At 53.6% G+C, this 12,701-nt stretch overlaps 1 protein-coding gene across 4 annotated transcripts; it reads left to right on the forward strand.

Moving 5' to 3' along the window:
* Window positions 1–1,396: 1,396 nt before the first annotated feature.
* Window positions 1,397–12,302, forward strand: Otop3 (otopetrin 3). Of its 4 annotated transcripts, none has more exons than XM_055592031.1 (8): window positions 1,397–1,513; window positions 4,929–5,009; window positions 5,605–6,018; window positions 6,116–6,252; window positions 6,826–6,884; window positions 7,039–7,157; window positions 9,789–10,603; window positions 11,613–12,302. In XM_055592031.1, exons 3-8 carry the CDS (start codon window positions 5,625–5,627, stop codon window positions 11,781–11,783), a joined length of 1,695 nt encoding a protein of 564 aa, XP_055448006.1. In that variant the 5' UTR covers window positions 1,397–1,513; window positions 4,929–5,009; window positions 5,605–5,624; the 3' UTR covers window positions 11,784–12,302. The 4 variants fall into 4 exon arrangements, with proteins under 4 accessions (XP_055448006.1, XP_055448007.1, XP_055448005.1 ...); XM_055592032.1 differs by having other exon boundaries at window positions 4,932–5,009; XM_055592030.1 differs by lacking the exon at window positions 4,929–5,009.
* Window positions 12,303–12,701: the final 399 nt, after the last annotated feature.

Here is a 12,701-nt window from a genome sequence, read left to right on the forward strand (position 1 = left end):
GTCATTGCTATCCTCCTGTAGGACTATGGGAGGTAATCTTCCACCTGTCTGAACCGAAACCCATTCACCCAGAGCAAAAGACACGTTTCCTTCAAATCATCGCAGGAACATGAGCACAGGTGGGAACACAGTATGGATACAAGCAGATGCTCCCGACCTAAGAGGAGTTGGGGTCCTTACCCCAGGGACCTCCCTCTACTTCCTCACCTTGGGGTCCCGAGGGCCCTGTCCAAAGCCACAAGACTTCTGCTCTGCCACAGCTGTGCATAGAAACGAAGGAGGCAGGAGGGACAGCAAAAGCCAGAGGGTCAGGGCTGGTTTGGGGTTACGATGCCTTGGTTTTTTTGAGACAGGGTCTTGTGAAGTCCAGCTGGCCTCTAGCTTCCCATGTAGCCAAGGATGACCTTTAATTCCAGATGGTTGTACCCCCCACACACACACACACCTGAGTACTGGGATTGCAGGTAGCATCATTCAGCTTGTTTTGATTATTTTTAATATTTTATTATAATTTAATTTGAGTGTCTCTCTCTCTGAGTGTGTGTATGTGTGTGTGTGTGTTCACCTGCTGTGGTGTACCAGTGGAGGTCAGAGGACAATTTTCAGAATCAGTTCTTACCCTCCACCTTATGGTGAGCACTGAGCCAGCCAGCCAGGCCTTTTTTGTGATAGTCAGAGATTGGAATGCAGGCCTCACAGCCGGAAGGGAGGGAGAGTCAGACCCGGATCGGGCTGAGTACTGTGGTGGGGGTAATGACATTTAGGGGTGAGGACAGTGACACTTAGCTCAGGAGACATCAGAGGAGAGAGTGCCTGGCCTCTGTCATCAGCGTGGGGTCCATAGGTCTTTGGGACTGCAAAGGTTGGGCCTGGTAGGGATGTGAGGCAGAAAGGGAAGGGGACGAAAAGGGACAGACCACAGAAGATCCAAAGGACTACTGCCTCCTCTGCTTCCTAATTCCATCTCCCACCTTGGGGTCTCTTCTATGAAAACTTCAGTTGTTGATCCTGAAAGGTCGCTTTGGTGTTAGGTCAGCTAAGTAGGGTGTGGAAAGTGGGTGAGCTGAACCTGGAGAGGAGAGGGTCCCATTTGCAGCTCAGCATACACAGGCAAGCATGGCCTGAAGCCAGCAAGTTCTCAGTGCGGGCCTGAGGACAAGCCACCCCACTCCACCCTAGGGGCTGCCCGGACCCAGACCCTGCATCCGGCATCCGCCCCGCCTCCCGCCACGCCCTCCCGCCCAGCCGCTCTGCCATTGGCTGCCCGCCCTGTGCCGGAGTCCCCCGGCGGAGTAATTAACGAGGGATTAATGAGATTCCCAAAGTCAACAGGAAAATCGATGGGCCTTGGAGCCCGAGCGGGCGGCTGCGCAGTCTCGAGGGGGGGGGTGGGAAGGGGAGGAAAGGGCATCGAGACATCTGTCCCAGGGAGCTCGGGGCCTCACCTGGACGGCAGATCGGCGCTGCAACCCAAGCGCTGGAGAGCCCGCTATGATGGCTTCGCGGACTTCAGGTAGGGCTCCCCAGCTCGACCTGGGACCCCGGGGACAGCTCACTGAACCTTTCCTGGAAACCCATCCTCACGCTCACTGCTCCAAAGTGGGGTGCCTGAGCCGGGGGCTGCAAGGATTGGAGAGGTCAGATTGAGTGGGCTGGCCGGAGACTGTCTCCTCTGTATGCGCGCCTAAACCGTGGCTCTGCGTCTCATCCTTCTCCCCACCTTACCCCCTCCCCGGATGAAGGGTCCTCACAGCCCAAATAGGGCGCCCAGGTCTAAAAGAAGCCAGAAACCTGGGTGTATGATTGGCTAAAAGAATCTAGTGTTGGGGCTGCCTAGACCTCTCTCCTGGGCTCTGAACGAAATCCCCAAGCTTCCCTGCCGTCGCTCCGCAGCCTCCCTTGGAGCTGGCCCTGCCAGCCCTGTGGCCTCGACGGCTGTCTTCTTTCGTCGCCCGCCTCTGAATGCAACCCATAAACCAGTTTGGTGTCTAGGACTTCCCTGGGACTGGCGTCATGCAGAGAGGCGTGCCAAGGGTGGTGGAGTTCTAGTTGGTTCCAAGCACGTTGGTTCTAGCTCTTTTCCTGGACCCCTCCATGCCCACCCTAACATCTCGCCTGGCATTGAACCGTATCTTGAATCTGACATTGAACCCCTTGATAGCCGCTGGTGGGGCACTGAACCACAGGCGTGGGAACTGCAGGAAAACAGCCGAGTATGAACCCTTTGAAGGGAGAGGACCTGGAACCTTGTTCACAAACATCGACCAGGCATGACTCTTCTGGTATTTTCATGTATCAAATCACTAAACTCTGACAAGACTCCCGAGGAAGGTAATCGTGTATCCATCCCTCGGGTTATTTCATTCAGCAGCTTGTGAGGCGGAGATGTGGCTCAGTGGTACTGCCTCAGTCCGGCTTGTGCAAGCTCACACCGAGTGTGAGCTAGTGAGGCTTACTGAGCTCCGGGCATACTCTTCCACAGTTGCTCTTTCATATCAAAGAGGGATGAGGACACTGACTGCAGAAACTGAGGAGCTTGGCCAAGATCACAGAGATGCTAAATGCCATCCGGGCTCTTAATCAGTCAGGGATGGGGAAGAGAGGGCAGACTGTGGGGAAGGTGAGGTGGAGCCACCAGGGCTGGCAGAAAAGGAGCAGGGAGGTGTCCTGGGAGTCTGACATTGCTCAACCTGGGTGAGGGTTGCGGAAGATCACCATCTGGAGCGCCTCTTTCGCTGCACCAGGATGGAAAGGGTTAAAGGGTATTGGGCAGGGTCTCCACTAAGGCGCTGAAATCCCCCCCCCCAAAAAAACAGCCAGAGTCTAGGGCGTATACTGAGTGGGCTTTAGGACTGTGCTAGACTTGGAGAGATGAATGGAACAGGGCCTCATCTCTGCCCCAGATCTTGAGGGACCAGCCTGTGATGGTGCTCTCTCATGCTCAGCAGAGCAGTGGCCAGCCTAGCAGCCACTTGTCTGCCTGGGCGGAAGGAGGGCTTCCCCATGAAGAGACTGAGTGAGGGGCGTTCACAACAGAAAAGAGAGAAAGAGCAGCAAAAGAGACATGGGAAAAGTGGGACACAGGGAACATGGGAGTTTTCTACCTGGGCTTGAATGGATATGAGCAGCCTGGGGTGTGGTCAGGAGTTGGATAGGGAAGAGGTAGAACTGGCCCATGGGTGACAACATGGACCGGCAGAGGAGAGAGAGTTGTTTATAAAATCTTGAAAATGGTCCAAGTTTAATTCTTCACTGTCCCACAGAGAACAGCAGGGGCTATCAGTTCTCAGTATCTTTCAGGGTGCGTGTGAGGAAATAGGGCCCCAGGGAGGCTGTGATTAGAGCTGGTTTGGTAAGAGTCCTGAGCAGTGATTCCTAACACCCCTTTGGAGTTCGAAAGACCCTTTCACAGGAGTATCCTAAGACCATCATCAGAAAACACAGATATTTACATTATGATTCATAACAGCAGCAAAATTCCAGTTATGAAGGACCAATGAAAATAATGTTATGGTTTAACGTGAGGATCTGTATTAAGAGGTCACAGTGTTAGGCATATTGAGAACCACTGGTCTTAAGGGACAGACAGAACAGAGCTCCATTAATGAAGATAAAGCATGCTGGGCAATGCAATGAGCAAGGAATGCTGGGAATGGTAAGAAGGGACCGTCACCCAGCCTGGGTAAGTCCTAAAGGACCAACTAGAGTCACCAAAGAGCAAGGGGTGGGGCATGGATCATGGATGGGGGCATGTGCAAAGACAGGGAGGCAGGTAGAGTAGGGGCCATGGGAACTATAGCAAGATGCTGCAGCCCATGAGAAGGGCAGTTAGGGTCTGAGGCTGTGCTGGGGAGGGAGTGAAGGCAGGAGCAGGAAACAGGAGCAGGAAGCAGCAGCAGCCACTGCTCCTTGAACACTGTGTGCACCGGGCCTCTATTAGCACACACTGTCTCATTTTACTTAGAAAGGTCCCATAAGTCTTGGACTTTAGACTGAGGGCAACTGGCTGTCTTTGTAGGACTCTCAGTAGGGGGCGGGCACCATGAGCAAGAAGGCCAGTTCAGGAGAGAGCAGATAGGCTCCAGACTAAAGTAGTAGTTAATCTAAGAAGCCAGGGAGGCATAGAGGAGCAGGTATAATCCCTGCACATGGGAAGCAGCAGAGGCAGGACAACTGAGAGTTCAAGGCCAGCTTGGGCTACAGAGCCAGTCTATAAAGAAAGCTAACAAGAGAGAAACCAAAAGGGAGAGAAAGAGAGACATGAAGGGAGGAAGGCAAGCAGGCAGTGTAGGAACTGGGATGAACAGGTCTGGGTTCTGAGGGGATGCATAGTCTGGACAGAAGCAAAGATGAAGCTGAGCTCACTGCTAGGAGATGTGAACCCAGAACCCCTCTGGGATCATGAGCCTTAGAAAGCAGGAGGTGGGGTCAGTATAAACTGAGAGCTCTGAGGCCAAAATGCCTGGTGGCAGGGGCTCTCGGGGAGCCACTGGGGCAGCAGATCTGGGAAGCATGCAGGAGCGGCAGAACCATGTTACTCTGCTTCGACCCAGTCCCCCTGGGGAAGAGCAGTGCCCAGGGTGTCCCAAAGGGACATCACTGCAGCTATTGGGTGGCCCAAGATTACGCCCCAGCAAGTGGCTAGCCTGAGAGAAAGCTTCCGATGAGCAAGGAAATGGCAAGAGGCATTCAGGAAAAGAGGAGGACAAGACACTGTCCTGTTGCATTATACGACAGCTGGGAGTAGAGTTGGGGCAAACAGAGGTCAGGGCAGAGCAAGTCAAGCACATGGCATTCATGCTGATCCTACCCATCCTGTACACAGGGCAGACATTGCAAATCAATCACAGAGCTTTTCTCCCAAACCTTTAATGAGTTTTAAGATAAATTTTGGTTATACTGCTAATTGTTTTTAATTGTCATTTAAGAAGAACACTGGAGCTAGAGGGAACTCTCCGCTCTTCCAGTCCCTTCATCCCTCCCCCAGAAGAAACTCCATCGTGAACCCAGTGAGTGTCATCTAGACCTTGCCAGCATCTGTAGATACTCCAGTGTACCCGTAATAGAGTATTATTCCAGCGTTCTTTCCCACCAAGCTCAGGCTCAACCTCAGGATCCTACTCAACACAGCACTGTGGACTATCAGGGAGACCGCCCCTTACCCTCCCTCCTGACTCCATGAGTGGCATTCCTCCGTAAGTTAGCAGGTTCACACTGACTTTTGCTGATGAGAAGTCTCAGCTCTGAAAAAAGCCCAGTGACCGAAAGTACTCAAGTGACCCTCGCTGCCTGGACAAAACCGTTGTCCCACTTCAGGACAAGGCGTTGAGTTGAGAAGTGAGGTGGCCTAGTCATGGTCAGGGAGGGAAAATGGCCCTGGGTGTATTCAGAACAATCCTTTGTGCATATGTGCAGCAAGAAGGGCTTCTGTAAGTCTCTTGGTCTGTCTCAACCTTGGGTCCCATAAGGTATATGGGGCTGCGCCAGTGTCCCCCCTAGAGAGGTTCCATAGTGTGTTCTCATCATACAGACGTTAGGAGCTGGGATGGACGCCAGCCCAGGGCCCCTTGCCAGCTGACCTATTTAATCTCTCTCCCCCTCCAGCCCCTGCTGAGGCTGCACCCATGCCTTCTTCAGAGTCAGAGACCGCGGAAGCAGCATCTACCTACGACCAAGTAGACACAGAGACCAAGCACACAGGGCCCCCGTGCCCCCCAGAGCAGAAGTCCTGGCTGCTGCGGCATTTCTCGCTGCTGTTGCGGAGAGACCGGCAGGCCCAGAAGGCCGGGCAGCTCTTCTCGGGGCTCCTGGCCCTCAATGTGGTGTTCCTGGGTGGGGCCTTCATCTGCAGCACGATCTTCAACAATGTGTCGGTCACCCTGGGGGACGTGTGGATCCTGCTGGCTGCGCTGAAGGTCCTCTCGCTGCTGTGGCTCCTCTACTACGTGGCGGGCACCACACGGAAGCCCCAGGCAGTGCTCTACCGGGACCCCCATGCGGGACCCGTTTGGGTGAGGGGTGAGTGCTCTGTGCTAGGTGGGTGGAGAGGGCCGGGGAAGGAGAACCTGTCCAGAAGCAGGCGTCCATCCCCACCTGCCCATCCTCTCCTGACCAGGCTCCCTGGTGCTCTTCGGCAGCTGTACCGTCTGCCTGAACGTATTCCGAATGGGCTATGACGTGAGCCACATTCACTGCAAGTCAGAAGTGGAACTCATCTTCCCAGTCATTGAGATCGTCTTCATGACTGTCCAGGTGAGGGGGCTCTCACACCCCCATACCTGCAGGGACGCACATACCTCCCAGCCTATACTATAACCAGCCACATGGTAATGTCTCCTGGCCCCAGGGCGTAGACACGTCCATCACAGCCCACCTCCGTGTATCCACACCTCCACACACACACACACACACACGCTCCTCTGCACACATGCACCTCCACACACGCCTGCCTCCCGGATGTAGACATCTATAAGCACATTTGCCTACACATACCTGCATACACTTAAACTCAGCTCCCAGGTGTCCCTGCTTCTCCAGCTGTTGACTCTCTGCTATGCTATGTTTACATCACCCTTAGCCCTCTCACCAAGCAGGTCTCTCCCTCTCCTCAAGCAGTAGCTGAGGGAGCTACAGCACCGAGATGCTCACCACTGACCTAATACCAGCCAGTAAAAGGAAATGGCAGAGCCAGGATTCCAACCCACACTTCCTTACGGGGTCTTCCACTGCAAACACACACACACACACACACACACACAGCTGAAGTGCTTCTCCGATGCCCCGACACACCACCAGCCCCTGGGCTCACGGCCCTGTCTCTTTCAGACTTGGGTGCTCTGGAGACACTGTAAGGACTGTGTTCAGGTGCAGACCAACTTCACCAGGTAAGATGTCTCCCTGGCAGGAGTTTCCCCAGACAGGAGCCTGCAGCTGTGGGTTAGGGTGGGACGCATCCCGAGGGACACCTCAGGGCAGATGGTGAGGAGGGGCCCTCGGAGCTACTCAGGTTGTGTGAGCAGAGTGTGGTCCTTCCCTCAGGTGTGGCCTCATGCTGACCCTGGCCACAAACCTGCTGCTGTGGGTTTTGGCTGTGACCAATGACTCCATACACCGTGAGATCGAGGCTGAGCTCGACGCCCTCATGGAAAAGTTCTCAGGTACAAAAGGGACTAGAACTTTCCCCATCACATTTATGTGCACACAAACACACACACACACACACACACACACACACATATGGGAAGCACACAGAGTTGGGAGTACACTCAAGGCCAGGTAATTGTTAAACAGAAAAGTATGGGCTATCGAGATGGTTCTCTATAAAGTGCTTGTCACACAAGCAGAGACCTGAGTTTGGTCCTTAGAAGCCTACATTTTAAAACACACACACACACACAAAAAAAAAAAAAAAAAAAAAAAAACAGCTAGGCATAGCCAGACACCGTAGCTTGAATCTTTAGTCCCAGCACTTGGGAGGCAGAGATAGGAGGATGTCTGTGAGTTCAAAGCCAGCCATGTCTACATAGTGAGTTCCAAGCCAGCTAGGACTACACAGTGAGATCTTATCTTAAGAAAGAAAGGAAGGAAGGAAGGAAGGAAGGAAGGAAGGAAGGAAGGAAGAAAGAAAGAAAGAAAGAAAGAAAGAAAGAAAGAAAGAAAGAAAGAAAGAAAGAAAGAACCAGGAATGGCCTGACAGATCAATTTTTGGGACTCACTGGCCAGCCTAATTGATGAACTCTAGGTTAATGAGAGACTGTCTCAAAAGAAAAAAAAAAAAAAAAAGCAGATAGGATACTTCCTAAGGGATGATACTGTCTTGGGTATCTTCTGGTGTCTGTTTGCCTGTGCACACATGTATACACACACAGTTCATGTGTCAATGGTCTCCTTCATGCTCCACCAGGGCCTGGCACCTGTCCAAACCCTGCAGCCATGTCGCTGTCAACAAGCCAGCCATTAATCCTGGTTGAGTTGGTCACTGATCAATCTCTCAGGCGTGCACCCAACCCATGATATTTGTATTTTACTTGTAAGAGACTAAAAAGCCTTTGGGGCTGAAAGGAATGTTGTCCTAATGCAATCTTAGTATCTAAACATGTCAGCAGGGAGAGGAGATTTGTGGGTAGAAAACTCCCTACATTATCCCATCTGGCCAGTCCTGAACCTGTATGGTCTGCCCTTTGAAGCAACATCCCATAAATCCACAGGAGGAGCTGGCAGTCTGTAGGACTCTGCCCCACCCATGTGGCTGCCCCACCCACAGGTGGCATCCATGGCCTGTGTGCACCAGCTCTCCTGCATTCACACACCCAGCGCATGAATCATGCCACCATGCCTGTCTGCTGCGGCCATCTCTCACTTTCTGTTTGTACTTTGCACAAAAAGTGCAAAGAGGGAGCTTCGGCCAAAGTGACATCATCGATGCGTGTGCGGATGTCTGTGGCTAGGGGTTGGGACAGAGACTCATTCATGCCAGGCAAGCACCCTACCACTGAGCCACACCCACAAGGCATTACTATTGTGCGGTTCCAAGGGCCCAGGGCCAGTCAGTTTAGCTGACACCTCGAACTCCAGGCTCAATGAAAGACCCTGTCAAAACATTAGGTGGAAAAGCAACCGAGGAAGACAAATCAACATCAAATCTATATGCATACACATGCATGGGTGAGTTTTACAGCACACACACACACACACACACACACCAAATATGCAATGTAGTTGATTACATTTTTTTTTTGAGGCAGGGTCTTACATAGCCAAGGCTGACCCCAATTTTCTGATCTTCTGCCTCAGCTTCCCAAGGGTTAGCGATACGGTTGTGAGATACTAGTTCAGGTTTGTTGGTTGTTTTTGCAGTGTAGGGGTTCAAACAGGGCCGTATGTTAGGCGAGTACTCTACCTCAGAGCCACATTCCTTTCTGAGGCAGAGTTTAACTGTGCAGCCAAGGCTGGCCTTGAACTTGAGATCCTTCTGCCTTGGTCTCCCAACCCCTGGGACTGTAAGTGTGTGTCACCACGCATAGCACTTTGGTTAAGATTCTATTTTAGTAATTAATTTTATTCTTTATAAGTTTTTGTGTGTGGCTATGCGCGTGAGAATGGTCTGTGCACACGAGTGTGGGTGTCTGCAGAGGCAGGAGGGCGTCAGATCCCTTGGAACTGGAGTTGGGCGTGTGATGTGGGTGCTGGGAACCGAACCTGGGTCCTCTGCAGTGGCAGTCCGCTAACCCGTTTCTCCAGCCTCCTTTTAAGGTTCATTTTTCTTAACGACCTTGACGTTTTCTATTTGTTTCCCAGTGATGGCTTTTAGCTCCGCCCTTCCCCCTGAGGTATGGCCCAGAGTTTGACTTGGATTCAGTTCAGTCAATCTGGCACCCACGTGACACTGTGCACTCATCCAGAGGGGCTGACTTCTAATTCCCCCAGTATGTGCTGCTGAGGCGGCTCACTGTGTTCAGGTGCGCCAGCCCAATTTCTTATTGCAAATGCCCGGTCTGCTCCGCCAACCAAGCAACACGTGGAGGTGATGATCGGAGTCAGCCACAGCGCATCTGAAATGCTTTACTGAGGCTCGGCTTTACCTAGAGTCTCGAATCCCTTTGCGATCACTTTGTGATTTCCGATCTCTATGCTCCAGCCTCAGATGTGTCTGTAAAATGAACATCTGGCTGGGTCCTGTCCAGATCCAGCGTGCTCCAGGAGGTGGGTGAGAGGGATTGGCGCCACTGGCTTCCTCGGCGCAGGGGCCTGCCTGAGAAGCCGCCTTCTCCCTCCCCGCCCCCTCTCAGGTAACGAGACCAACACGTGCAAGTGCCTCAACGCCACCGTGTGTGAGGTCTTCCAGAAGGGCTACCTGATGCTGTACCCCTTCAGCACCGAGTACTGCCTCATCTGCTGCGCCGTGCTCTTCGTCATGTGGAAGAATGTGGGCCGCCGCCCGGCAGCCCACCCGGCTGCCCACCCCAACAGGCCGCCCTTCCGCCTGCACGGGGCCATCTTTGGGCCGCTGCTGGGCCTCTTGGCACTGGTGGCTGGCGTGTGTGTCTTCGTGCTCTTCCAGATAGAGGCGAGCGGCCCTGACATCGCCCGCCAGTACTTCACCCTCTACTACGCGTTCTACGTGGCCGTGCTGCCCGCCATGAGCCTGGCGTGCCTGGCAGGCACAGCCATCCATGGGCTGGAGGAACGCGAACTGGACACCCTCAAGAACCCCACGCGCAGCCTGGATGTGGTGCTGCTGATGGGCGCCGCTCTGGGCCAGATGGGCATTGCCTACTTCTCCATCGTGGCTATCGTGGCCACGAAGCCCCACGAGCTGCTCAACCAGCTCATCCTGGCCTATTCGCTGCTGCTCATCGTGCAGCACATCACGCAGAACCTCTTCATCATCGAGGGCCTGCACCGCCGCCCCCTCTGGGAGCCTGTGCTCCCCGGAGTGATGGAGAAGCAGGGTGCTGAGCTGCCTCGCAGGGGCTCCCTGCGGGAGCTGGGCCAGGACCTGCGGAGAGCCTCCAGGGCCTACATCCACTCCTACAGTCACCTCAACTGGAAACGAAGGGTGCTCAAGGAGATCTCCCTCTTCCTCATCCTCTGCAATATCACGGTGAGTGTCTGGGCAGAGCCTCTCGGGGAGAGGGTGTGCTGTGGGGTGTGGACCCGGAGCCCCTCACTCAGGAAGTCACTCGTCTCTTTCCAACTAGCTTGATGCTGCTTGAGAGCCGGGAGTTTCTCCAGCAGCTCCCTGCAAGCTGCCTGGCTTGCACCTAATGGGCTCAGCACCTAGCAAAGATTCTGACCCCCGAAAGCTTGCAATCTAGATGGGGGAGATGCCACGTGGCTGACCAGAAAATGAACCCTGAACTCATCATCCATTGAATTTGGCCAAATGAACAGCCTAGAACTACTTATTTTCTATTAACCCCTAGTGGAAGAGGTTAGTGCTGATCTCAGCCTCTGGTGGCTGCTAAAATTGAGGCTTCTGTTGTCTGATTGATCCAGCTCTCAGAGCCTGGAAGTGGCAGATATGGGACAGCTGTGGGTTGTTTAGCTCCAAACCTCTCAAAGCACGGAAAACATGCCTCAGATGTGAAACAGCTGGTCCATGCAGAGAAGAAATGATAAATTGGCTTTAAACTGTGTCAGGAGTTCAGAGACGGAAGTATGGGTCCTAAGAGCCAAGGCAGGTTTCTGGGAGGTTGATAAGGTCGGCCTGGGCTTTGGAGAGTGGGTAGCATTCTCATGAGAGGGCAGGAGGGGATGCAGGTGGCTCTAACTAGCAGAAACAGTAAAGCCTGAGCTCGGGGCTTAGGGCACAAACAGTTCAGCTTGGCTGCCTAGATTTCTAGCTGGGTGGTCCTGCCAAGTGCCATGTATAGAAGCAGCCCTCTAGGGCTCAGCCTGGACTCGGGGAAGCCGAGGTAGCCAGGGCTTTCTGTGTCAGGGGGTGAGAGAGATGCTAGCGCTGGATGGACACCTTGCTTGGAAAGCCCCAAGATGTTGTGGGAACAGCGAGTTGCAGACACGGCTAGTTCCAGGTCAGCCTCCCCTGAGCTGAGCGCTTTAAGATTTAGGAGAGGCCCTTCTTCGCCCAGCAGCCTCCTCTCTCTCCCCAGCTGTGGATGATGCCGGCGTTTGGCATACACCCTGAGTTTGAGAATGGGCTGGAAAAGGATTTCTATGGCTACAGGACCTGGTTCACCATTGTCAACTTCGGCCTGCCTCTGGGGGTCTTCTACCGCATGCACTCTGTTGGGGGACTGGTGGAGGTCTACCTGGGGGCCTGAGTGCCAAAGGAACCCAGTCACAGCAGAACCCAAAAGTGCCAAGACAGAAAAAAAAAAAAAAAAAAAGTTGGAGAATCTGGGCAGACACATCACATCAGGAAGTACAGAAACCTGCCAGGGGTTCCCAAAGTGACTTTCCTCAACCTGACTGAGAGGAGAAGGGTGTGCCGGGAGCTCAAAGGGCAGAGCTTGGAGACGGAGCCTGAGCACCACCTGGCCAGAGCCTCTTCACAACAGTCCATGTAGTCAAGGATGTCCCCCAGGGGACAGGCAAAGGCTACTGTCTGTGATGGTCAGTATGAAATCATGGAAGAGGCTGATTCCTTCTGTGGAAGAGACTCATGGACATCCTGGAGGCTCAGAACTCCTCCTGGGAGCTCAGAACCCAGCACTCCAAACTTGGCAGGCAGCCCTGCCCCTCTCCCTGCACACCCCATCACCTAATGAGTTCATTAATTAGCTGCCAGGCAGAGCCCAACAGCTCTTTCCTGCTTTCATAAACCCTGTTTGTTCAATCAATTCCATTTGACCTTTGTGGCATTTGTTCCTGGGGACAGAACTGCTGCTCTAAGTGCAGGGGGAAGGATGGTCCTCTCAAGCAAGACAGTCCCGTTCCTCAGCCAGGAGCGGTCTACACCTGACCCTCTCTGTCTGATCCATGGACAAGCATGAAGAGATGGGCCTGGGCTTGCATAGCCCTGATCCTCCACCCTTCCACAGTCTCTTAGAGCCTCGGGGACATTTTTGCAACTGGCTCACTATGGGTGGTCACTGTGGCCTCTGCCTGCCCAGTGCCCAGGCCTGCCTGGTCCTCTGAGCCACTGGGTGGGGCAGGAAGGTGAGCAAGCAGACGACAGCGCTCCATCCATCTCTCTGAGCCCAGAACAAATATGTCCAGGGCGAGGCCCCGAGAGTGCT

This window comes from Psammomys obesus, unplaced genomic scaffold (genome assembly GCF_907164565.1).
Source record: "Psammomys obesus unplaced genomic scaffold, mPsaObe1.curated_primary_1811, whole genome shotgun sequence".
Taxonomy (NCBI): domain Eukaryota; kingdom Metazoa; phylum Chordata; class Mammalia; order Rodentia; family Muridae; genus Psammomys; species Psammomys obesus.

Bases quoted from the DNA above. Each gene is read 5' to 3' on its own strand.
- Otop3 (XM_055592030.1), top strand. From the start codon at position 1,492: ATGATGGCTTCGCGGACTTCAG. The intron at 6,019-6,115 runs GTGAGTGCTCTG...TCTCCTGACCAG, and splicing joins GGGACCCGTTTGGGTGAGGG to GCTCCCTGGTGCTCTTCGGC. The intron at 6,253-6,825 runs GTGAGGGGGCTC...TGTCTCTTTCAG, and splicing joins TCGTCTTCATGACTGTCCAG to ACTTGGGTGCTCTGGAGACA.